A 24,508-nucleotide genomic window follows, 5' to 3' on the forward strand; every position below is an offset into this window, starting at 1 on the left:
GCTGGGGAATGGGCACTGGGGAATGGGCACTGGGGAATGGACACTGGGGAATGGAAGCTGCCCTGGCAGTCCTTGGGGCATCCCGCGGGGCTCAGCACGCCCCAGCTGAGAGGGGTGCACGGATCTGAGGTGGGCCATCGCTGAGAGAGTTCAACGCCATCCTCCTGGGATTCTGCCAAACAGTCAGAAAAGGTCAATGATGCTCCAAGAGAGCTTTCCCAAACAGGGCAACCCTGTGCCAGTTTGTAGCCATATGCTAAGAACTGCCCAGCAAACCTAGGTGGTCACAATAGAGAGTTTAAGTGCTTTACTAAACTCAAAGCATGTAACTGGGGAGTAAGTAGATGAAAAGCACTGAAGTATAAATAATAGCTAATGAAACCAAACAATATTTCAGTGAATAGATGAAAAACCTACAGGCTTTACCTACGCTTTGGAGATTAAATGCATTAAAAAGTGCTGGTGCATCTAAAAGTGGGAACTCCAGCAGGGACACGAGTTCTGGAGGAGGGAAACAATTCCACAACAGAGGCCTTCTTTCACTAGTCTCCCATTTTATGAATTATGCTATTCCATCAGAAAGCTGGGTGTAGCACTGTAGTTCTCCATCATGCTTGCATCTGTTAACAAAGGTGATGGAAAATACAATCTCACATATGATGCATCCTGCTATTTTTTTCCCTACATGTTAGCCCATGTAATAATGCAACATTCCCTAAAAACCAAGAGGGATCAGCATTCCTCCTTCTCATCACACTTACTCAACACAAGCTCACAGCCTGCTGTGTTCACAGAGTACACTGTGTGAGCACTCTGTGTATACAGTGACTCTCTTGCATGTGGCAGATAGCTGGATTGGGGAAGAAATCTTTGGTCTGAGTCCTGCTTTATGTTTGTAGGGCCAGTGGCAGGTGTTTGCTTGTGATATGCCATGGGACATAGGCTGTGTGTCCCTCTTCTTGCTGGCTGTGATAAATCTGGGTCAAAGGAGCAGCCTGTATCCAAACATCCTGCCCCTGACAGCAGCCCAGCCTATGAGAAGTGACTCCTTGAACCCCTTGATGGAAGCTCCCAGACTTGTGACAAGCGTGGGTCACCTCTGGGAGTAAACTGTGGGTTGGTTGCCTCCCCAGAGCTGGTTTCATTGCACAGGAGGAAATAACGTTTGTTTTGAAGCTGGTCCTCCTCAGGCGCTCCTGGTTTTTTTAGGTGTGGTGCTCATCACTGCCCACGGTGTGTCAAAGACAGACTTTCTCCCAGCAATGCCAGTTGGCCCAGACAGTTCCTAGGAACACAGAGCATGTTTGCTGCATGTGTGTGTGGTAACATGCCCACACATGGATCTGAGCAGCTGCATGTATCACAATGAAGCCTTAAGAAAACAACACCCAGCAGAGTGACAGTAAAGGTTCTTCGTAATCAAAACTGGATTTAGAGATCAAGAAAATTTAGCTCTATATTCTAAAAAGAGGAAAAATCAACATTATCTTGTAAGGGACCTGATAACTTAATCCTATACCTGCTTCTTTCTGCTCAAGTGGAGCTGCACTTGCACAGTCCCTGTGAATTTGCAGCCAGCCAGTGAAGTCCCCACTGAAGGCCACTGCACGGGTAGCTGGATGTAACAACAGCTCTCCAATGCGTTAGGATTGTGTGTTAGTAAATACGTCTTTGTACAGATGTTTATGGAAACTTATTGCTAAGTTGTACATCATGGTAACGAGTTTTTATGGGTCAATTTCAATCTGTCCTTAGCTAAAATGTCTTTCACTCTCTCTTCACCTTTTCCTCCTCAAGCAGATTTGTCTTGACAGATTGGAGACATGTAGGGTTGCTTACTGAAGCAGTCCTTACATCTTGGTCTGCAGAAAGCACCTTTTGTGCCGGTTCCTCAACAAGTCACTCATGAGATGGGTGGATTCCTTGGTCTCTGAACATAACTAGAACAAGAACGGTATTATTCAAATGTAGATTCAAATGTAAGATAAAATCCACCTGTCTCATGCAAAAAAAGAGATTGGCAGAGAAAACTTCATTTAAATGAAAAGTAATGAAAAACACATGAATGAACACTATGCTGGGAAAATTTTCAAAATGTGTCATAAACAGTTTACTCAATACCAAGGTACGGTGCTTGGAAGCCTGGGTTTTTATTTCTGATGCTTAACAGTTGATTAGTGCTGTCAGCACCACTTTCCCTTTCTCTATTCCTGATGCAATCCATAGAGATAACAACTATCTCTAGCTCTGTTCATGTTGCCTGGAAGTGGGAACCAAATGCCTGTGTTGATGAGAACCAGCTGAAAATGAATTATTGCCAAGAGAATTAACATAGCACCCTAAGTAAGAAAACAGGAACTTGGCTACAGAATTATTTATGCATGGTTGTGTCTCTTTGTTTGTTTTAGATGCAGTGAAAAGTGACTATAGAATACTGTGTACTGCTAAACTTCTGTCTCATGAATGAGGCATCTGTAGAACTTTAAACCTCAGTGACAATAATTAAGCTCCTGGAAGAAAACTAAAAGTATTGTTCAAAATCTGTGCTGAAACTGATTCTGTGATAGAGTGGGATACTTCTGTCCTGGTCCTCTACCAGCTCTATTCAGCACAGAAAGTTGGTCTGTAACTGGTGTCCCAGCATCACCTCTAGCTGGTGAAAGTGTCCCTGCCAGGGCCACTTCAGCAGGGGCTGGTGAGCTCCTGGAGAGCCTGTCTGGTGAGCAGACTCACCTCAGTCCCAACAAGTGACTGCTCTTCATTAACTGACAGGACTTCTTTCTAACCATGAAATCTAAATGCTTTCTAGTTCTAATTCAATGTTTGATAGTGCTTTTTGGGGGGGAATTTACAAACTCCTTGGTGCTCTCTTCTCTTTACACAAAGGAATTAAGTGTGGGATATAATTTAAAGGTCTGTGTGCTTGGCATACTGACAGAAAAATTTCTGTGGCTCTGGTACTTTGTCTTATCCTAACATGCTGAATCCCATTGTGATAGTGGTTTCTGGTTTTAGAAACAGTCTTTCCTGGGTATCTCTGAAAGGTTTCTTCTAGGCGTGCTGAAAAATGGATCTCAACAAAGAAGGGACAAAGAAGAATGGAGGAGAGAAATTCTGTTTTCACAAGAATGAAAGTTTGGCAAATAAGGCCCAAGACACTGTAAGGAAAAGAGATGTGAGGTAAGTGCTCACAGATGCTACCAGACATACACTGTTCCATAGCAAGGAAATACTGCTGCTCCACACAGGCTTGCATCAAACACCACAGAGGGCATAGCAGAGTGATCTATGAGGTCCTAAAGTCTGGATCATATTCTCCCCTAGCTGACACATCTCCCATAATTCAAGTTTACTGGCTGAAAAGAAGCTTTCTAGACCCACATAAATTGAGTCACCCCCCATGCTGCCTGTAAAGCTTTGCACGTGTTTCCTTAATTATAGAGTGCTCTTGGTTCTTCCTTGTGTTAGGCTCTTCAAGATCAGGTGACACAGACATGACCTGTCTTCTGGGCTAGGTGGGTGGCTTGGTCTTTCAATACAGGACAACGCCTCCCCTTTCACCACCTGCTCTGTGCCCCAGCCACTGAGACAGTGGATCTGCACTGTACCTGGGCCCTGAAAGATGGGATGGGATGTGCACTGGTGCTGTGCCAAAGGCAGCAGGAGCTGCACTGTGGAAAAACCTCCATGTTCCCCTAAAACAGCAGCTCCATGCATAAATCACATTGTTTGTGATGGGCAGGGATACCAGCTGTATGGTCCCAGGAGTGCAACTGGATGCCTGGCTCTGGCATGTGGCCTTTTGCTGTGGCCTCATTCCTTAGCATTGCTGCTGCTTGGGGGCTCTGCAAATGCCTCCCCTCCTCTGAACCCGCTATTTCCATGCCACTGCTTTCACCTTGCTAGGGAGTAATGAAACACAGCAGGCCCTAATAATACCAAATTCAGTCAAAGGATCCAACCCAGACCTCCAGTGACTTTCTGCCACTAAGGCTGCCCTCTTAGTGCCCTGTGCCAAGTTAGGTCTTGTCTCGTTGTTCAAGCAGCTGCTTAGTGCCATGATCTTAGGTGACATCTCTGCATATCCCAGGTGGTTTGGCGACATCACCTGTATGAATAATTAGAGTCCAAAGAAGACAGGCCTACAGGTGTGAGAGTCATGTTGCTTCCTTGGGTAATGCCAGAAAAATAGCAACCCTCAGTTCCCATAGAGAGGCACCTCTTCTGAGTTATGCAGTCAGACCTGAGGAAGGACAAGGCTCAGGCTACACATTCTTTGATAGTCTCATCACCAAAACTAGTGTGTTATCCCAGGGACCCCTCAGGGTACAGTGACACATCTGCAGGACTTGCTGGTGGCCACTGGCAAGGTAGATGCAGGCAACTCCCAGCCACTGTTATTGCCAGTGTTGCCTGTTTGCTATTTTGGTGGTTTGTTTGGTTCACTTTTGTTGTGTTTTCTGTTGGTTTTGTTTGTTTGTTTTAATCAGGCTTGCCTCAGGACTGGCAGGCACTGTGGGGCTCATGGAAATACCGTGAAAGCAGAAGATTACACCCCCTGGTTTCCAAAACGACCCCTACATTTACTCCTGTGTGTTTCTGCTGAAGATGAACAGATCACACGGACACAGGTCGAGGTGTGGTGAAAGAAAGAGCAGAGTTTATTTTTCCTCCCAGGATTTATAGGCTTCTTACCACGGCCAGGGATTGGATGGTCAGGATAACACTTTCTCACTGCACTGGCCATAAGAAATGCCCATCAGAAGACGTGTAACAGAAAGAATGTACACATATCTATGTTTACAATTACTGTCCTGGGAAAGTCCTTAGAAAACCATGTCAGCAAGCTCAGAAGCTGAGTTTTCAGGGCGACACCCGTGTTTCACCCCTGCTTTTACAATGAGCTAAGGAAGAGGATGCTGTGCCTCCTGCCTGCCTGGGCACTGCCACTCGAAGAGCTCCTGCTCTTTGGCCCTTCACTGCAAGTGTTCCCAGGGTGACTGTGATAATAGGGCTGACAGTGGTTCCTAACAACGGGCAGTGCCACCCCTCTGATCGGTGTCACCAGCTGAGCTGATATAAAAGAAAGAGAGGATGCTTACTCTCTGTGGGGAGCTGCTGGTGTGCCCTCTCCTGGCTGCTGAGGCAGACAAGCTCTTTGGCATTGATTATCTCTCTGCTAACTTAATTCCAGCCTGGGCAGGCAGTTGTCGCAATTCCAGTTAAAAAGTACTTCTGGTGGCAGTGAGTAGTCATGAGTTTGTCTCACCTAAGCAGAGCTGAGAGCCACTTTCAAGTAACGGAGGTGCATGAACTGGAGACAGTGGGGAAGAAAGCTTGGGACAATCCTGTTTACAATGGCTCTCCTTCTACCTCCTTGAAAATTCAAACCATCTACAACCCCAAGTCTATCCTGGAGAATCCCTATGAGAATTTTGAAGAGATTGGGGATCCACTGCCCTACCAGGAAGAGCAGAGCAAAGCTGTGAATGGGAAGACAAGTCCTTTCCTCAAGTGCTGCTTCTACATCTTCAGAGGCATCCGAGGTAAATCTCTGATATCTCATTAGAAGGGACTTATTAGCCCTCAGAGCAATGTTGTGGGAAGGAGGGGAGGAAGAGAAAGGATGCAGAAGGTAGAAACCTCATAGTGTCTGTGCAGCCCAGGGACCTGTTCAACATGCAGTAGCATTATTCCAGAGATCATCTTTGGCTGATCTGAAAGGAGCATCCTTGTTCTGTGTGCCTTGCTATAGCTTCATGGTCTGTCCTGGTACCTTTACTGCAAGGCAAGAGACTTAATGGTGTGCTCAAGGTCGTGCAGTGAATCTCCAGGAGCCATCACTGTGGTGGTGAGGCTATTCTGTCTTTGTGTGCATTTTCTAGATAGAGTGGTACTGGTCCCTGTGCTACAGCAACATAAGAACTGATAGACTTATCTACCAGAGAAAAATCTAGCGCTGTCAGGACTGAAATGTAGGGGGGGGATTACAGCAATGTATCAAATAATGCTTTGCTTGAAGATAGCTGAAAGAAAGAGGTTTTTTTTTTTTCCAGTTTAAAAGACAAAGGGGAATGAAATACCATATAGGCTTATTCAGAGGCAAACAAAATCCTTGGGGGCAAGGTAAGTCTCCTGTCAGGATACAATATTGAGTAAGGGCATTATTTGAACAGTTTCTTATAGAAGGCATAAAATCCTAATATTTTAAAAACAGGAAAGATTAAGCAAATAAAAAAAAATTCTTGCCAATGTGTCTTATTTTTCCTCACTTGGAAGGCAAGAACCTTTCTCAGAACCATACTCTCTAACAGTACAAGTGGGTGAATAATGGTATAGCATGGTCCTGAATTGCACAGCCCCTCTATGATCAATACTTTTGTCATTGCCATTGCAGTCTAACACTACTAACTCACATGGAATTCAGAGCAGGGGCTTTAGAGATTTCTCCTGGCCAAGGAACACTGCTGAGTGGGTTTGGTAGCTAATTGCAGACTACTCCTAGGCAGTGTATCATTTACCTGCTTTATTCTGAAATGCTTTCTTCTAGGCATTGTTTGAGGCTTAAAATGGAAAAACATATCCATGCTTTAACATCCAATTTCCATTTTTGAGCTGCCAGAGTTCAATTTGGAGCATGCAAATGATGATAACTGTCAGGATACTACATTATTTTCTTCTGAATGTTGCAGCAGTGTGTCCTGACACTAAGGGTGGTGAATAGGGCTGTAGGAAACACCAAAGCTGGGAATCCAAAGGCCAGTGCAGACTGACCAAAGGCCTCTTTGAGCCTTACAGAAGTGGGGACATTTTCCTTGAAGAATTTGCTTCCTTTGCATCTTTCCTAGGTCATCATTATTCATTGCCTCTGCATTGCTGGCTTTCCCCCTTCCCTTTCCATTTAATCACTTTGGTGTCTCTCATGGAAAATAGAAGTAGTACTTATAAGTGAGTTAGATAATGAGAGTTTGAGAGGTTGTTTTTTGCTTAAAAACCATTTCCTGGGATTACATGTCCATAGCTAGTGGTAGTAGTTGGATTATTAAGCTTTTTTCTTGTCCTCATCAGTTACTGTGCTGGGTTAGTAGTGAGCACTGCTGCTCCTGGTGCCACTGCTCAGGACCACTCCTCTCTAAGTGGTGTCCAAGCAACTCTGTGTCCTGGTTCCTGCCTGCCTCTGCCACCTCTGCTGTTCCATGGTCAGCCCATGGACAGACTTTGCTGGGAATCTGGGTGCATGGTGGTTGATAAGGGATACCCAGATTACCACTGCCTTTGGAAGAGGATCTCCAGCTGTACCTGAGACCGTGAGCTAGTCAACTCACCTGGGTTACAAATCTGGTTTGAAAGCACACCCAGAAGATGATGTAGGTGTTGCCAGTAATTCTTATCAGTTACTTGCTACTATCAGGAAGGTGAGACTTATAAATGAATTGCATTCATAGCCTATTTTCTAGATTCTTTTTTCTCTGCTCAGCTGTATGAGTGCTGGATTGGTCATTCAAGGTGCCATAAGGAAAACTGGATATCTTCTAGCCTTGGGTCCTTCTACTCCAAATGTCATGTCCAAAATAGCTGCATCCCCAAGGGGTTAGGTGGTGCCAAAGGAGACACAGATGGGGACATGCTTCATGTATAAGGTGATAGGTTTCCCTGGCATGTTTCCTAAAGACATAGCTGAAAATAAACCACAGCTGATACCGAGTTACAACTACAGCATGCAATCTGAAAGGACTGGAGCAGCCTCATGGTCCTCCAGGTATCATTTTGGGCAAGTCTCTGAACCAAGTTCTCCAGGATATTTGAGTATCCTTAAATTTAGGTGTTCCTGAGTACACTTCTGCTCTCAAAGTAAAGAAGGTCCGTGCATTTGCTCCTAACATACAGATAGTAGGGGTTCCCTGCTCATGGAAAAAAACCCAAACAAAAGATTGCAGTGTAGTCATATTTAAGGATGAAAGTAGTCATTTAAAAGTGACCCAAATAGATAGGCAAATTGCTTCCCCATGTTTTTCTCCATTGCAAAGACTCCTGTAGAACACATGATACTTTCTCCTCCACTGGAGTTAATCCAGATCATCTCCAGGCTGTCATTTCTGTCACTGGTCTGGATTGTCCAGAACAGGCTAGTGGTTTGCCTGCCCAGAAGAGACAGCAGATGCTGCAGCAGTCACTATGGCAGTTAAAGGTGCAAAAAACCTCTGTAATCTCTTGTGATGCCAAAGAGCTATCAAAATGACAGGATAAATGCACACAGACTGCTAGAAGTTTTGCTTACTCCAGAGGAAAAAAAAAATTTGCCATCTGCCAAAGATGACTTCAAATGTGGGGCCTTTGATCAGCTTTGATCCTGGTTTGCAGGAAGACAGTTGTTGCATCCTACTGGGGATAGGAATCAGGGCTGAGCTCTCTAGGAGCTGCAGAAAGCAGGAAGACTATGGCAATTATTGACATGGCTTTCATCACTAGACTTTCAATTGAAAGTTCTTATGCCTTTTAACTTCAGATGCATTCCAGAAATCACAACAGAAAGCCATTACAAAAAGAACAAACAAATACACTAATGGTATCAGATGGTTCATCCAACCTGAAATATCAAGGCTCCTTTTAAAGGAAGCATTTCTCTCTTATTGACAACCCTGGTGACATTTAATGAGTTTTGTGAAGAAATAGGATCTTTAGCTGGTGCATTTGGTGTATTGGATTCAGCTAAGCTCCATCATTAGATGTTCTGAAGATAATTTGGCTCTAAATGTTATGCTGAAAATATCGAGTTATTTGATTGAGTTTTATGACAAGAAAACAACAAAGAAATTGCACGAGTTTTTTGGTAAGCAAGAGGCAAATATTTGGGACCTAATGGTTCAATATACCCTAAAAGGAGTAATAGTTGTAAAGTTAACAGCAGATACAGCTCTGCAATGTAAGACCTCTCAGGAGGTCAACTGTTGGCACATGGGTGACTGAGATGAAATATTATGGTTTCAAGAGCATTTGTGACAAGGACTGAATTTCTTCAAAGAGTAAGCTGAAAAACAGTCAGAAAAAGATCAGATGGAATGCACAGAAAACAAAAGAACATAAAACTAAATAGTGATTTAGCAAAATAAAAAGCCAGTATATTTTAGTGTCAGTTAGCCACAAATCTTTTACTCATGCTGGAATGGTTCTTCTTAGGGGTATTTAGCACATTTTTATAGTTCAAGTTTTGAAATGAAAAGTGGCTTGGCCTTGAAAAGCAACAAAACTTCAACTCCCAACAGTGGTGTTTTTTGGAACAGGACTACAGCTCCTCACATGAGCCTTGAGAATCACTGTGAAAACTCTATGGTCCCTTCTTTATACTCACCAGGTCTGTGGGGCACTACACTGACTGAGAACACAGCTGAAAACAGGGAGCTTTACGTGAAGACCACCCTGCGAGAGCTGCTGGTCTATGTTACGTTCCTGGTGGACATCTGTCTATGTAAGTAGCTGTCATATCTCATAGGCACCATGTCTGTCTGCAGCGTGAGGGGAATAATGTGAGATTTTATTACAAGTCTTCCTTGCTCTGCTGTAAATGTTACATTTATTGTATTTCTCACAGCAGCAAGAAGTTGTCATTAACCTACAGAATTAATGCTGCTGAAGGAAGTAAAATTACTGATGAATGCCAACTGACGATGGTTAGACTTAAGCAGTATTTTCTGATTGGCATTATCAGTTCTAGCCACTGACTCCACAGTCCAAGGAGTCAGTGCCCAAAGTCTTTTCTCAGTTTCACAGCAAATGCTCAACACCCAGAGAGCAGCTCTAGAAACTTCCTGGTATCAATGACAGTTCAGGGAGATTTTCCCCTCTGAGACTGGATGGGTGGCTGAGGTGATAAAGCAGATGGCAGTTCACCCTGTTGTTCTTGAGTGAATGTAATGCGTCCCTGTACTGAATGCTAATGCTAATAGAGACTTTATGTCAGTAGGACAATGGCTGTTCGGTTTTGCAAAGGTTCGTTCCTTATCACAAGTGAGCACCTGTGGCATGGGACAGTGAAGAGGGTTATATTTCATGGACCCTGTGGCAGGAGAGATGGACAGACAATACCACCCTAAGTTACTATCATGCTGGCCCAGGGAGACAGTCACTCTTCCTAAAGAACCAAGACACACACACACAGATGTACATGTTGTCACACACTGACTCATCATCCAGGAAGTGTGGGGGGTTGTGTCTTGGATGTCAGGTGCTTTATTTTCCTGGTGTCCTTTCAAGAGCAGGACATATTCTTAGTGATCACCGTGATGGATGATTTTTCTGAAGGAAGGAGCACTGGAGAGTTGAAGCAACATGTTTGTGGAAGTTAGAGCCTTGGAGCTCTTGGAGTTTCTTGGTAGATGAAAACTTACTTGGAGCTTTCCACTTGGGAAAATAGGGTGGTCTTTGTGCCTTCATGACTTCACATCAGAAATTCAAAATATAGATCACGGAAATCAGAAATTCAATATATAGATCATATATAAAATTTCCCTCAGAAATTTTGCCTGGAAACAAAAAACTGTTATCCAGAATGTTCAGTTGTATCCTCCAGTGGTCTTCTATCACTACTTAACTCTTAGAGTTGTTCAGTCTGACCATTTAAACTCTGGAACACAGAGCAGATAAGTTTGTAAATCCCTAAGAAAGCAGAAAGCCCTAAGATTTCTTCCCCTGTGCCTTGTTCAGCTTACCTGTGAAAATATAAGGTACATAGAAAAATGAATATATAAATACATTTATATCAGACTCCAACATTTAGGTATAAGGAAGGACCCTCCTCTTTTTCTCTTAGTGACATATGGAATGACAAGTTCCAATGCTTATTACTACACCAAAGTGATGTCTGAGCTGTTCCTGCAGACCTCTACCGATGGTGGTGTCTCCTTCCAGTCCATCGGCAGCATGGCTGACTTCTGGGTGGTGAGTACCAATCTGGCCTGCCATGGAGAGCCCTGAAACTCAGCTAGACTGGGGTATTCAGTTCCCTCTGAAGTACTGTCCAATGATTTCAGCAAGGCATTTTGCTGCCACAAGCTTTTGCCAGCTACTAGCAATAGTTACAACAACATTTGTGTGCAAAATATTCACTGATTTAAAGTATAATTTATCCCTGAGCACTGTGTCCAGAATATTGGCTAGGCTAAGTTTTGTGTGTGCCCAGAAGAGTCCATTTCCCAGTAAAACAGGCAGGACATAACAAAATAATTTTGGTGATAGAAGCATCAGCTCATTTCACAGATAGGAAGTACTGGACTAGAGAAGCCAAGGGATTTACTTCAGGTTTCCTTGTGATGCAAGTGGCTTTGAATCCTAGAGTTCAATATCTTCAAGCTGGTGTCTTAGTAATAGCCTATGTCCATTTTCATGGCATTTTGAGAACATCAAAATTAACCTGCCTGTAATTCATGCCTGGGCTTGTCTAACCTATAGCTTCCTTAGGAAGAAGCTGGAGTAAAATTTGCAGTGACTTTTATCAAAGAGAATGAAGAAGGGGAAAAACATCTGGGGTCTATCATATTTCTGTCAAAGAATGGGTGAAAGAATGACAAGACCCTCAGCGAAGGCCACTGAGTTATTGCAACCACTTATCTCTGACGGCCAGAAATTATTTGTCAGTTACAGTTGCCTTTTTCTGTTGTATTAAAACACTCTGGCAAACAATGGCCCTATTGTTTCCCCACCATTTCCAGGACACTGGCACATGCACTTCTCATTGTTTGCAGCTTGTGCCAAGGCAATTCTGTGAAACGTGTGCTGACTGAAGTAGAAGAGACAATGAGACTCGTAGAGCTCTTGTCTCTTCATAAGGCATAGAAGGTGCCACAGACATGTTACAGGCCTGTGAGAAACCAACAGAGACCCTGCTACCTAGCATCCCTCCTCCATCCACCAGCCCTGCTCTTTCCTCTCCTTAACATACATGCAACACAAACTTCTACTACTTTTCATCCTGGGGACTGGAGAGGGGTGGGTCAGGTCTTCCTACCTCAATCCCAGACTAAGAAAATTCCTCTGATGCATGAGCTATGAAGGAGTTTCTCTCCTCTGCCTCCTTTGCAGTATGCACAAGGTCCCCTGCTGGATAATCTTTACTGGACAAAGTGGTACAACAACGAGTCCCTGGCAGCGCACAGCACCCAGTCATACATCTATTACGAGAACCTGCTGCTGGGTGTCCCACGCATGAGACAGCTGAAGGTGAAGAACAACTCCTGTGTGGTCCATGATGACTTCAAGGAGGAAATCTTGGGCTGCTATGATGTATACTCTGAAGACAAAGAGGAAAGGGTCTCCTTTGGGCTCATCAACGGAACGGCGTAAGTACATCTAATCCAAATCAGTCTCTTCTAGTTCAAATAAGAACTGCTGAGCTGAAGGATGCTGGGGATGATTTTCTAACATAAGGCTGGAATTCCCGCTGCAGTCGGAGGCAGGAAGTCCTTTTTGTCTATAAATAAGGTCTAGTGACTCTTTGTGGAGAAGAATAACAGAAGGAGTTTTCATGTTGGGAAAGCCATGAAAAATCCAGTGGGAATATAGGAAGAAATTGTTATCTATTTTTAAGAAAGTGAGGATAAGTAAAGGCCTTTGGGGCCAGATCCATCAAATGGCAAGCTGGCATTCATCTGGCAAGTTACTATTTGCTTTCCTCTGGGATTTCAGGAGCCAAAGAAAAAGGAGTGCATCCCTTTCATCTTGACAACTTGTTTCCCTATAATACTGTGATGTAGCTGCAGTTTAAAAACTCTGCTCACTGCATGAATCTTGATACATGAATGAGAAACTATTATTCATTAGGAAATATGAGTACAAGAGCATTCTAAGCAGATGGTTGTGTGTGATGTGGTAGAAGGCAACAGAGCAGATCCTGAGAATAACCTCCATGAAAACAAGACTGATATAGCCAACAAACCTCAGAATTTTCCCTCCATAGTATTGCAAATCATGTTGCGTCACTGCTGGAAAGCACTAAACCAGAAAACTAACCATAATGGTTACCAATATTATGTAGGGTCAGATCAGGAGTAGGAATTGTGCCAATTCTTCAATTGAAAACTGCTCTTCCCCTTGAAGTTATAATTTTTCCTGCATACAAGGCCATATTCAAGCCTGGCAGGTGAAGCCATTCTTTGTGCCTTGTCTGTTGCAGGTGGAGGTACCATTCTGAGGAGGAGCTGGGTGGTTCATCTCACTGGGGAAGACTAACCAGTTACAGTGGGGGAGGATACTACATAGACCTCAAGATGACCAGAGAAGAGAGTGCTGAAGCCCTGCAAGTCTTGAAAGAGAAACTGTGGCTGGATCGAGGAACACGAGTTGTCTTTATTGATTTCTCTGTGTATAATGCAAATATCAATCTGTTCTGTGTTCTGAGGTAAGCTGAGTCCTGACAAAAATTCTTCAGGCTCTTTCATCTTCCTCAATGCCTCAATTTGTTTCTTAAAATGCAAATATTTTATTATGGTCCACCATTGGGGTGGGTCTGAGTGGTGTCAGTAAAAATTGTATGGATTAGTGAGAAGTCTTGGTCTTCCTGAAATAACCAGTCACACTTCTTGTCACCTTTCACCCTTTCCTACCACAGGCAGTGAAGCAGCAGAGATGTGGATGCATAAATACATACACAACACTTCTGCTTGTGGTGGATATCTCATGCTCAAGTTTGATGCCTCTCAAAATTATCTCTGAGTCTCCATCCCCTAGTTTGAAATTGTTTCCTTGTCCCCTTCAAGGTTAGTGGTTGAGTTTCCAGCCACTGGTGGTGCCATTCCCTCCTGGCAAATCCGGACAGTGAAGCTCATACGATATGTCAGCGCGTGGGACTTCTTCATTGTTGCCTGTGAAATTGTATTCTGTGTCTTCATCTTCTACTATGTGGTGGAAGAGGCTTTGGAGCTCCGTATCCACAAGCTTCAGTACTTCACCAGCATCTGGAACATTCTGGATGTGGTTGTCATTCTGGTGAGGATCCTTGCACACTTTTTGGGGGGAGCAATGGCAGAGATGTATAAGAGCCAAAATAAATGAAGGAATGTGGAAATTAGTCTAAATAAGGCAAGAACTGGGTGCATGTTTTGCTCTAATACTAAACTGAACAGCAGAGTAAATTGACACATGCTCTTGTGTCTAGAAGAACTGCTAGGAGAAAATTCTTAGAGATGCCCAAGAGACTGTAAAGTCAGGGCATTCAGCACATCCAGACCATACTTCCATAGCCCACCAGATTCTGAAGTGGGATTCCAATGAGTTCTGTGACATTTTAATTTCCATGGAAAGTATAGGAACAGTGGTCACTGCAGACAATTCCTCTTCCTCTTTGCAGCTCTCCATCGTTGCCATTGGGTTTCACATCTTTCGCACCACTGAGGTGAACAGGCTGCTGGGAGAGTTGCTGAAACACCCCGACACCTATGCAGACTTTGAATTCCTGGCATTCTGGCAGACGCAGTACAACAACATGAATGCAGTCAATTTATTTTTTGCCTGGATCAAGGTATTGTAGGGGGTCTGGGAGGTGCCAGGTCTCCAGTCAGGCCTCTCCTTCTTGATAGATTGAGGGTTGTCTCTTCCATCCCTCTGAGTAGATGTGTAATAACTATAGAACAGAGAATTTTCCTTATTTTTTGCAGTAAATTTCAGTAAATTCCTCAATTGTTTTACAGTAAATCTGGGTATCTTTTCACCCTGCATTCTGAGGTCAGTTATTTGGAGATAGTCAGGGATATGAGTTCAGACACTGCAGTGTAAAAGTGGTTTTAGAAAATGCTGAGTACCATGAAACTTTGTCCATCCTGTACTATTTTGGTATTCTTGAGATATTCTTGCAAACCATGGGTTGTTTTTCATGATGGTCACTCCAGAGCTGGAAATTACTCATATGTTGACATGGACTTTGCATTTCAGCTAAAGCATCTTGGTGTGGCAGAAAGCCATCAAGGGGTTCCTCATCAACATTAAAAGATTCGTCCTTCTAGCAGTTCCTGATTATATTTTCCTTTGAGGGAACATAGTCATGTGTCTATGAACCCAGAGAAGGATGGTGGCACACCTGGAATAAATGTCCTGAAGACTAAGCCACCATTCCTAGCCAACTTTCCCCTCAGTACTTTGGTCCTGTAGTGAGCCTCTTGTCTTAGTAAGCATGTGCATGCATGAGAGAGATGGACCTAGCTGATGGTTTGGCCTAATTTTGTCCCCATTCTTCCATCCTGCAGATATTCAAGTACATTAGCTTTAACAAAACAATGACCCAGCTCTCCTCCACGCTGGCACGTTGTGCCAAGGACATCCTGGGCTTTGCCATTATGTTCTTCATTGTCTTCTTTGCCTATGCCCAGCTGGGTTACCTTCTATTTGGGACACAAGTGGAAAACTTCAGTACCTTTGTTAAATGCATGTAAGTGTGTAAGTTAGTACCATGTTTCCATAATTTTATCAAAATAATTTTAACCGCTTTCTGCACTTCCCCCCAGTTGCAAATCTCAATGTCAGTCAGACACCTGTTGTAGCTCACTCTAATAAAGCCACAATGGTTAATAAGTTGCTCACAGCCTTCTGGCTGTGACATCTTCATGGATGAAAGAACGCAGTGAGAAAACTGAGGGAAACAGGCAGATTTCTGTTTGTCTTTTGTTTGTCAGCAAGGACAAGAGGTATGATGGATATTGGTAAGGATATTGATTTCTATAGAAGTTCCATAGATACTGATTAATATATCTGAACTGGAGGATGACCAGTGGGTGGATGAGCATGCATAAGAGTGTTGGGGAAGTGAGTTAAAATCCTGTCTCAGACAATCCTGCAGTCCATGGGCCTGCTCAAGTAATTTGTGATGTTAATGGAGGTATCTGCTACAGCAATTGTTTTCAGCTTGTGTTCCACAGACCTCTGGGCATCCAGGTCCTGCCTTTGAGGGGTCTACAAGAGAAAACTGAGATAAGAAAGCTTTGGATCATTACTCTTAAACTTTTTTCATTATAGGATCTATGAACTACAAAAGGTTGAAGAGCACTGTCCAGTATTAATATCCCTCCAGAGTCTCAAAAAAACTCTTGCAAGAGATGGCTTTGTTGAGTAAATTGCCTTTTATCAGGGAAAATTCAAAATTTGGTTTTGCCTCCTATTTATAACAAAACACACTTTGGACAACCTGAATTTGTGTGAAAACCACATTTTATTTTCCTCTTCCTCTAATCAGATCAGCTCGCTTCACCCCAGAAATACCATGGGTGCATTTAACTCACTACTCTGGAGTGACTTAGACCCTGCTCTTGTTTGTGCCTGTGCCCATCTGGGCTGCAGACAGGTTCAGGTTCACCTCAGGACTGTTTGTGTGTGCCTTTGTGTGACCCTGTGCTCTTTCTTTCCCCCAGTTTCACCCAGTTTCGGATCATTCTTGGTGATTTTGACTACAATTCCATTGACAATGCCAACAGGGTCCTTGGGCCTATTTACTTTGTCACCTATGTGTTCTTTGTTTTCTTTGTACTTCTGGTAAGCAACAGAGTCCTCCTTATCTGTGTATTGAAAGCAGTGTTTGAGAGACCCCTCCTGACAATCCCTGGGTTAGGTGCAAATGCCTAGAAAAGGTGTTTCAGTTACAATAGCTTTGCAGTGCAAATAGACCACAGTAAGCAAAGAGTGTGTTACTACAGCTGGGGATTTGATTGTTAGGATAATTAAGGGCCTTAATTAACATCTGTCAAGGTGAAGACTGAAACTGACTGGCTTCCTGGTCAATGGATGCAGAGGGATGCTCATAAAAACCAGGTTAAACACCCAGTGTCAGGAGTCCATATGCAACCTAAGATTTTGCAATAGAAGCTACCAAAGGTAGTACTTGAGGTGGGAACAAATGTTCTTTCAGTCACTGCTTTAACTGCAGAAACTTAAGAAAACATGATTTGGCTGAAGTGGGCCTTTTCTTCACCCTTGTTAATATGCCCAAGAGAGATACCCCATAGGGAAACAACAACTCATTTAACTAAGTCTTGCACATCTGTGCCTGTTTCTTGCTGCTTCAGCTGCTGGAGCAGGCAAGATATCTCATGTATATCCATCTCACTTCTTCCCTTTTTCCTAGAACATGTTTCTGGCCATCATCAATGACACCTACTCAGAAGTCAAGGAGGAGCTTTCGAGCCAGAAGGATGAGCTGCAGCTCTCTGACATCTTGAAGCAGGTGATGAATAGTGAAAGCTGTGCTATTTTCTAGCTAAATCATGAAGCATTTTTTGGAAGTCCCTGACCTAAGTGGGATTTACTAGAGAGAAACATTGGTTGCCAACTCCAGATCCCCCTTCCTTGTGTGCACAAGAGTCACAGTTCTTTTCTGGGATAAATCAAGCTCCCAGACCCTTTGGCAATGAGACAGTGAGAAAGCAGGTGTTGGGGGGAGATCCTGTTAATTGATGTAGTGTTTCTGAGAGAATTTTCTTCCCAGGATGGTCTCTAGACAAAGCTCTTTCAGTCCTTCATAACATGTACTTTGATCAATAACATGGCAAGTCCTGCTGTGCTAAGCTGAGCCTGTTAGAGTGGCACAAATCTAGAAGGCTAAATCTGTCCTTCCCACGGGCAAATTCCAGAAAAGTTCCTGGAAGGTCATAATTCTGCTGTGGGACCAATAATCTGCAAGGAATAGTATTTGAGATGTTATCTTAAACAGCTGATGTGTTGGGAAATCAGATAAAGGAAGAACTGGGTTGAGAAAAACAGAGGGTTAACGTGTTAGTGTCATTCTGAAGGTGTGATTCTACTTTAGAGATGAGGTTCATACAGCAGTGCTTTTTGGTTTTTTGCTTGTGGAAAGCTCGAAAAGTCCTGGTACTACTTGGCATATAACTCACCTGTATCGCATTGTCTGCTCTGTTCTACTTTTCACTGTTCTGTGTGCGTGATTCTGGGTCTGTATCTTCGGTACCAGAGCTACAACCGGACACTCACGAGGCTGAAGCTGAAGAAGGAGCGGATCTCTGATGTGCAGAAAGCCCTGCAGAATGGAACAAAACAGCTAGACTTCGAAGACTTCAAGAACAGCTTGAAGGAGTGAGTGAGTCAGTTTGAGGGATGCCTACTTGGTCCTTTCTCTTAGTAAGACGGGTAATTTAAAATTTCTGGTTTTCAAGACAAGGAGAGCAGCTAGCTTAGATCTGGATAATTTAAGACCAAAAAAAAATAATTTTCTTTCCTCAAATGTTTAATTTCTTGTTCTAAATAGGTTTGTTAACTATCTCTTGCCCATTTGGGATGTTTAGATTTGTCACTGGCAGGAGGAAACAATACACTGATTTCAAAATTCCCACTCTGTTAGAGCTTAACAGTATAATTCTATGCTTTGAGCTTTCTCTTTCTATTCTTTTGCAGGCTGGGCCATGCAGACCATGAGATCACAGCAGCTTTCTCCAGATTTGACAAAGATGGCAACCATATCCTTGATGAAGAGGAGCAACAGCAGATGAAGCATGACCTAGAGGCGAAAAGGGTAAAAAGAAGGGCAAGGAAAAAAAATCATCTGTTTGGTAGACATCACTCCAAAGTGGCCTCAGGAATCTTTGGGTTTATGGTATAAACTAGGCAGGCAACTAAAATATAGTTCCAACTCTACCTGGATACAACTGAGTGTATTGCTGCCTGTGAAGCTCTGTGTTATTGACAGTAAAGCCCACCAGAGAGTTAATATCCATATTTGCAGGAGTTTCTTCATTTTCCAGGTTGCTCTGAATACAGAAATTGAAAATTTGGGGAAATCCTATGGTGACAACAACATGGATGAGAATCTAACCTACATGGAAGCAAGGAATAACCACACCAATAAGGCCACCTGGGTCTCCAAAGAAGAGTTCCAAGTGTATGTTTGTATGCTGTCAGTAGTTTAAACACCCTGCAATGAGGGGTCCAATTTCCTGCTGCTTCCTTCCCTGATGTAATTCTTTACAGTGTTGCTGAACAGTTTCAGTAAGATTTTGTCCCTTTTAGCTCGCACATGTGTAAATAAGCAGGTCAGGAGATAAGTGGGACTGTTCTACTTAAGTAGTTTGCTAGTTCCTATAAAAGATTGAGTTAAGAAATTTTGCTTTCTGCCTCTTGAATAACCTCTGCAGCTGTCATCTACCCACAGGCAATATACTGTCATGTTTCAGGTCAGAAGGTGGCCCAAATAACTGGGCCAGGGAAAGTTGATACCTTTACAGAAGGTCCTGTAGCAATAAATATCCTTGATTTATAGCCTAGTTGGCCTTTATCCTCCAGGTCCAAGAATAACATATTTCTTCCATAGGAGGAGCACAATATAAACACAGCACATAGAATCAGTATATCTTGATTCTGCTACTGAGAAACACTGGGCCATATCAGAGGAGAGACAGGTGCAATATTTAATAATGGAATTATACTGTGTTTGGGCTGGGATTCATCCTAAGCAGAAGCACTGATTACAGATGAAAACACGGTGTAGTAGGGAGCTATGTCATCAGTAGGTGTCAATCAGTGATCTGGGAATATTTGCTTCTGTTTGAGGTCTCTGGGAGATGTCTGCAGAAACTCCCTTTATTCATCACATGCAGAAGCTTACAAATGCTCTCCATGTCTCCCTCAGCCTCCTGCACCGTGTGCTGCAGCTGGAACATTCCATAAACAGCATTGGCTCCAAGATTGATGCAGTGGTGAACAAGCTCAATTTGCCAGAAAGAAAAGAGCTGAAGAGGAAGGATCTGTTGGGCAAACCTCTGGATGATATTAGCAAGGTTGGTAGCCCTCCACCATGGATTTGAACCAGCTTCAGATCAGGTGACCAGCTCTGCTTGGAGAAAGGGCCTGGTATCATCTTTGCTTTTCCAATATTCATTGATTTAAGACAAAAAGGCTTGGGCAGGGTCAGCATTTTGTATGATCAATCCTTTTCTGTTCAAGCAAAATGACACGAGCCCTTTTGTTTTCATGTCCCCACAGTTAACCCTAGTACCTTTAAACACACTCTATGGCTCCTTTGTGGCCAACCTCAGTCCTGTGGCACTGCATAAAATTTGCCTGTCTTCAGTTGCTTTCTAACTCAGAAAGTTAGAACAGAAAGATGTCTGTTCATCCTCAGATACTGAAATGATCAAACTGTCCTTTCCAGCAAGACAGCTCATGGCTGTTGTGGACTGTGATCTTAACATCTTGCCTGTGGATTATTTATCAGACATGTGGTGGTTATCAGTCAGCTGTGTGCTTATAGGATATCACTGCAGAATTATGACTTTTGCCAGAGTGCCCATATTGAGTGAACCAGTGTATTTTGGATCATCATCCTTAAAGTCAAAGGCAGCAAGGCATGTGGGAGCCATGTCACTACTTCATGGTTTCAATAATGAGAATAGCCAAACAGCACAAAGTGACCTAGAAGAGTCAGAAAGAAGCCTCTCTTTTGCAGAATAGTCTTGTGATCCCTTCCCCTCTGAAAGAGTGTTTTGGGACGTCCTGCTGCCTATGTGAACATGCCCAAAGTCTTATTCAAGTATTTGTTTGCAGATTTGCTTTGCCACAGTATTTCTGTGAATGTGCTTGTGAAGGATGAAAAGGAATTAGTCTCTCCTTTTTGGTCTAAAACTTGAATGTGCATTCATTAGTGTATTGCAGGTGTGTATTGGGTCTTTAATAGACAGCCAGGCTTGTTCTGAGAGAATGTGGGAAGATATTTTAGTATCACGCACACCTTGCCTCTCTCTTGGAGTGTTGCTAGACTTCCTGGTAGCTTGCTGACATTGCAGGTCACACTTTCTTCTTGTTCACAGGAGGAAGAAGCCAGTCAGAAGGAACTGCACTCCCAGAGCCTAGACCAGCTGGGGAAAGAAGAAGCAGAAAGTTGGACAGAACATGTACAGAGAAACAACCTGAGTGGCAACTCTTCCCAAAATGGAGTCTATCATATCTTGCCCAAGTCAAGTGTGCTGGGGTCTCAGGTGCCCAAGAACCTCTAGCCAGTCTGATGATGATTTCTATAGCAGTGCTCAACAGCCCAGTGTTCCCAGTCTGGCTGCCATAGTACCAAGTCACTGTCAGTTGTTCCCTCACTTTAGGATAATCCAGACAGCTGGACACAGACAGCACTGTTGTCAGGAGCCCTTAATGTGAAAAATCAGGGATGCTCTTCTCCAGTGTAATGATGTATCATGTCACACAGCTAGAACTTCTGTCCCACTTCACCTTCTCCCCTGTACCCATATCTCAGGCAGAGCTAAAATTTGGCACTAGGTGATGTATTAGATTTCTGCCTCTGAACAGGCTGGCACAGCATCATGTATCTAGCCTTCCCCAAAAAGTAGGGACCCCTGAACTCTGAACATTTCCAGAGTGGCATATTGAAACTTGTTCCCCACATACGATAGTCTGCAGGAGAAAGATATGGTTGTCATGGAAGGAAAGCAGAATGTAATCACTAGTGTAAAATGGGAAGAAGAAATCTAGTTGTTTCTGCCTGGTTACAGCCAGCTTTGTTCTGTTGTAGTTTGTTTCCAGATTACCTTGGTAACCCTCTCTGTACCTTAGATTCAGGTGTTTAGGAAAGAGGTTACTAGTGCTTAACTCTGGATAACTACAATAAGAGTTGACACCAGTGTAATTGGGAGAAAGTCTGAAATATTCTAAAATGAGAAGCAGTTGGTAAAGTCCTAGGTCTGAGTGTTAGGGAACAAACTTCTGGTTTTATGATTTCTAACATAGCTTTTGACACTAAGAAATCTTTGTCATTTATTTTCACACTTCTTAAATTGCATCTCAAGATTCTTGCACCTTGCAAACTAGCACCCCATTTATGAAGTTTGATGCTTCTTGTTTTTGTCAAGGAAAAAAATTTGCAGTTATGGATGCTGACACCATCTACATTGAAGAATATTGTGAAAATGTCAGTTTTTTGACCACATGCAAGATAACTTCTTTTCTAAGCATTTTTCTGTTTGCTGAGGCTTGTCTTTCCTTGCAATTGGTGCAGACTATTGCTGCTATTACAGGGCCATTGTAAATATATTTCAAATACCTTAATCACTGATATTCTGCAATAGTTAACCTAGTTAACCTTAAATAGGCTCTGTAGGCTTAAAGCCAATAGAAATGTGAGCTGTACCAGACCACTGCTAACAGCTCTCATTAGTGCTACACTCTTTAGTGTGCTGTGCAGTGATAGGTTTAGTGGGGACCTTGTGCAGGGGCATCTTGTATTGCTGCCTTTTTTAAGATGAATGTGTCACTGCATTCTGGGGAAAGCCTCTTTGGCAATGTCTGAAGGACCTCAGGATGAGCCCTGTCCTCAGATGGCCCAGGTGTCAGGGCTGCCACAGCCACAAGATAGTCTCGATAAATTGAAGCAGTGTCATTCAACTACAAGGGCCCAGCAGGAACTGTGAGAAGCAGCTTGTTGTCCAGCTCACAGGGAGCTTGGATTTCAGACAGGAGCTGTGGAGGCAGGAACTACAGGATCTCATGACTCACTTCCCATCATCAGCTGGTCCTGCTGTTGGGGACAAGACTTACCTGTGAGATATTGCCATGGTGCTTGACTCCCAGTTCCACTGAATTCAGAATTGAGCAAGATGTCTTACCTTCAGCTTTTCTGGCTGAAAAAAGAACAATGGTGTTCCTTACTTCCTCCTCCTCTCTGTATTGAAGCTGTTATCTTACCTTAATCAGAAGAAAACAGCCTGTCAGGAGAACTTCCTGAAATAGGCTTTTTTCCCCCTCCAAATTCTAATTAAACAGAATATTCGTATGCTAAATTGTAATTGAACAGAGGAACATATCTGCTCTATAATAGGCTTAAATAGTGCATACAGCCCTTTGTAGTCAATTCATCAGGTCTTCTGTACATTGAAAGGCATAGAAGAAGTTTCTTACAAATTAATTTTTAAGATCTTTTTTAGATCCTGGCTCAAGAGCAGACTATGAGTACCAAGGCATAATTGCAAAGTAAGAAAGAAAATTGCTGTTTGAGTTCTCTGAGGGTCTGCCTTATCCATGGACTTAAATTACTGGATGAGATTCTGAGTCTGTATTACTGCACAGATATTAAATGCTTGGGATGCTGATCTTTTAGGAACTAAGTCTGGTACTTTAGGAGAGATCCAAGCAGCAGTTGTCTGCTTCAGGTGGTTGAACCTGTGCTAGTAGCCAGTGTAAGATATATTGCTGGCTGAGGCTGAGCTCCTTAACCTAGAAATAACTACTGTGAGGATAAGATGACCCTGAACTCAGGTTCTGCCAAGAAAATTAAGGTAAAACCTAGTATCTGTAAAGCTTGGCTTTACAAGGCCTCAGGTTTCTCACAAGGGATAGTGTTGTTTAGCTGCTCTGTTCAACAGAGAAGGTGACTCAGAACCTCACTTTCTGCATTGCCTAGTGTTTATTTTCTATTCCCCTTCTGAGCTGTGCCAAACCCCAAGAGCAGCCCCACAGATAACCTCCCACTGAGGCAGGGATGCTGCAGCCACAGCAGCACAGCCTAAGAGCCCTGCCTCTCACTACACACCAGAAGATAACCTTCACACCCCTGCTCCTTTCTGCACAGGGACTCCCATAACTATCAGGAAAGGCAGGTGAAGTGCAGAGGTGTGAGAGGTGAACTCAGATCCATGGGACAGTGACCAACAGCACCGGCAACCAGCTCCCAGGCACTGAGTCAGCTCTTTATGGCAGCAGGAGGAGCAAAAATGGTAATGTCCATGTGCAGTGTTTGTTCATGCCTGAAACTTGGGAAGGCAGTTTTCCTCTGCAACTGGAGAGCATAGGAGTCTCCACAGGGCCACTGCAGCTGCGAGAGATGTCTGCCTCTCATTCTGCCTGTCTCTGGTAAATGTGGGAGACTATAGATCAGCTTGCCAGGGCTCTCCCTTTCTCTGGCAAGAACAGCCTGGCAGCTTCCTCTCCACTGGACTTGGGGGACAGCAGTCAGTCTGCAATGCTGAGGAGCCCTAAACCAGCTCTGGCTGTGATCAGACAAGAACTGCAGGCTATAGTGGTCTCCCAGGTCAGCTCTAATCCCCCTTCCTGGCAGAAAGACCAGTTCCCCCTGTGCTGTGATTTTAGTACTGCTAGTGCTTCTCAGTGTAAAACAACTTCTGTTACTGGCATGTGCCCATGCCTGCATTAATCTTGTATTTCTTGTACATCTTCATGCCACTGTGCCTTGTCTGTTCTTCGTTTATGCTGTCATGTGTATGATGTGTCCTAGAGCAGGCATGGAAATTACTTGTTCCCAGTATTTGCTTTTGTGCAGTTGTCAATTGTGTTTTCAAGCTGGTTGAGAAATAACATCAATACACCAAATGGTAAATTCATACAGCTTTTTTTTTCAAATACGTGTTGTCAGGCCTCCCATCAGGAGCTGATGTTACTTAGATAATACATATCTGATGGGTGAAGTATTTGTTCCTCAAAACAAAGGAGTGTGATCGTGTTTTGTTTCAAACTGCAGAGGGTAGCCTTCCAAACTGCACTGTGCCAGCTGTGCCTTGAAGGGGTT

General features: G+C 43.4%; 1 protein-coding gene across 2 annotated transcripts; it reads left to right on the forward strand.

Annotated features, from left to right (window-relative positions):
• Nucleotides 1–4,825: 4,825 nt before the first annotated feature.
• PKD2L1 (polycystin 2 like 1, transient receptor potential cation channel) lies at nucleotides 4,826–24,323 on the forward strand. 2 transcript variants are annotated; one of them, XM_015632943.3, is made up of 15 exons: nucleotides 4,826–5,546; nucleotides 9,353–9,466; nucleotides 10,808–10,935; nucleotides 12,076–12,332; nucleotides 13,166–13,390; nucleotides 13,749–13,977; nucleotides 14,339–14,509; nucleotides 15,231–15,412; nucleotides 16,389–16,509; nucleotides 17,099–17,197; nucleotides 17,942–18,063; nucleotides 18,382–18,499; nucleotides 18,729–18,865; nucleotides 19,613–19,760; nucleotides 20,790–24,323. In XM_015632943.3, the coding sequence occupies exons 1-15, from the start codon at nucleotides 5,255–5,257 to the stop codon at nucleotides 20,973–20,975; spliced, it is 2,529 nt and encodes an 842-aa protein (XP_015488429.1). In that variant the 5' UTR covers nucleotides 4,826–5,254; the 3' UTR covers nucleotides 20,976–24,323. The 2 variants fall into 2 exon arrangements, with proteins under 2 accessions (XP_015488429.1, XP_015488430.1); XM_015632944.2 differs by lacking the exon at nucleotides 4,826–5,546 and adding an exon at nucleotides 5,835–6,126.
• Nucleotides 24,324–24,508: the final 185 nt, after the last annotated feature.

The sequence above is a fragment of the Parus major genome, chromosome 6 (assembly GCF_001522545.3).
Source record: "Parus major isolate Abel chromosome 6, Parus_major1.1, whole genome shotgun sequence".
In the NCBI taxonomy this organism is placed as follows: Eukaryota; Metazoa; Chordata; class Aves; order Passeriformes; family Paridae; genus Parus; species Parus major.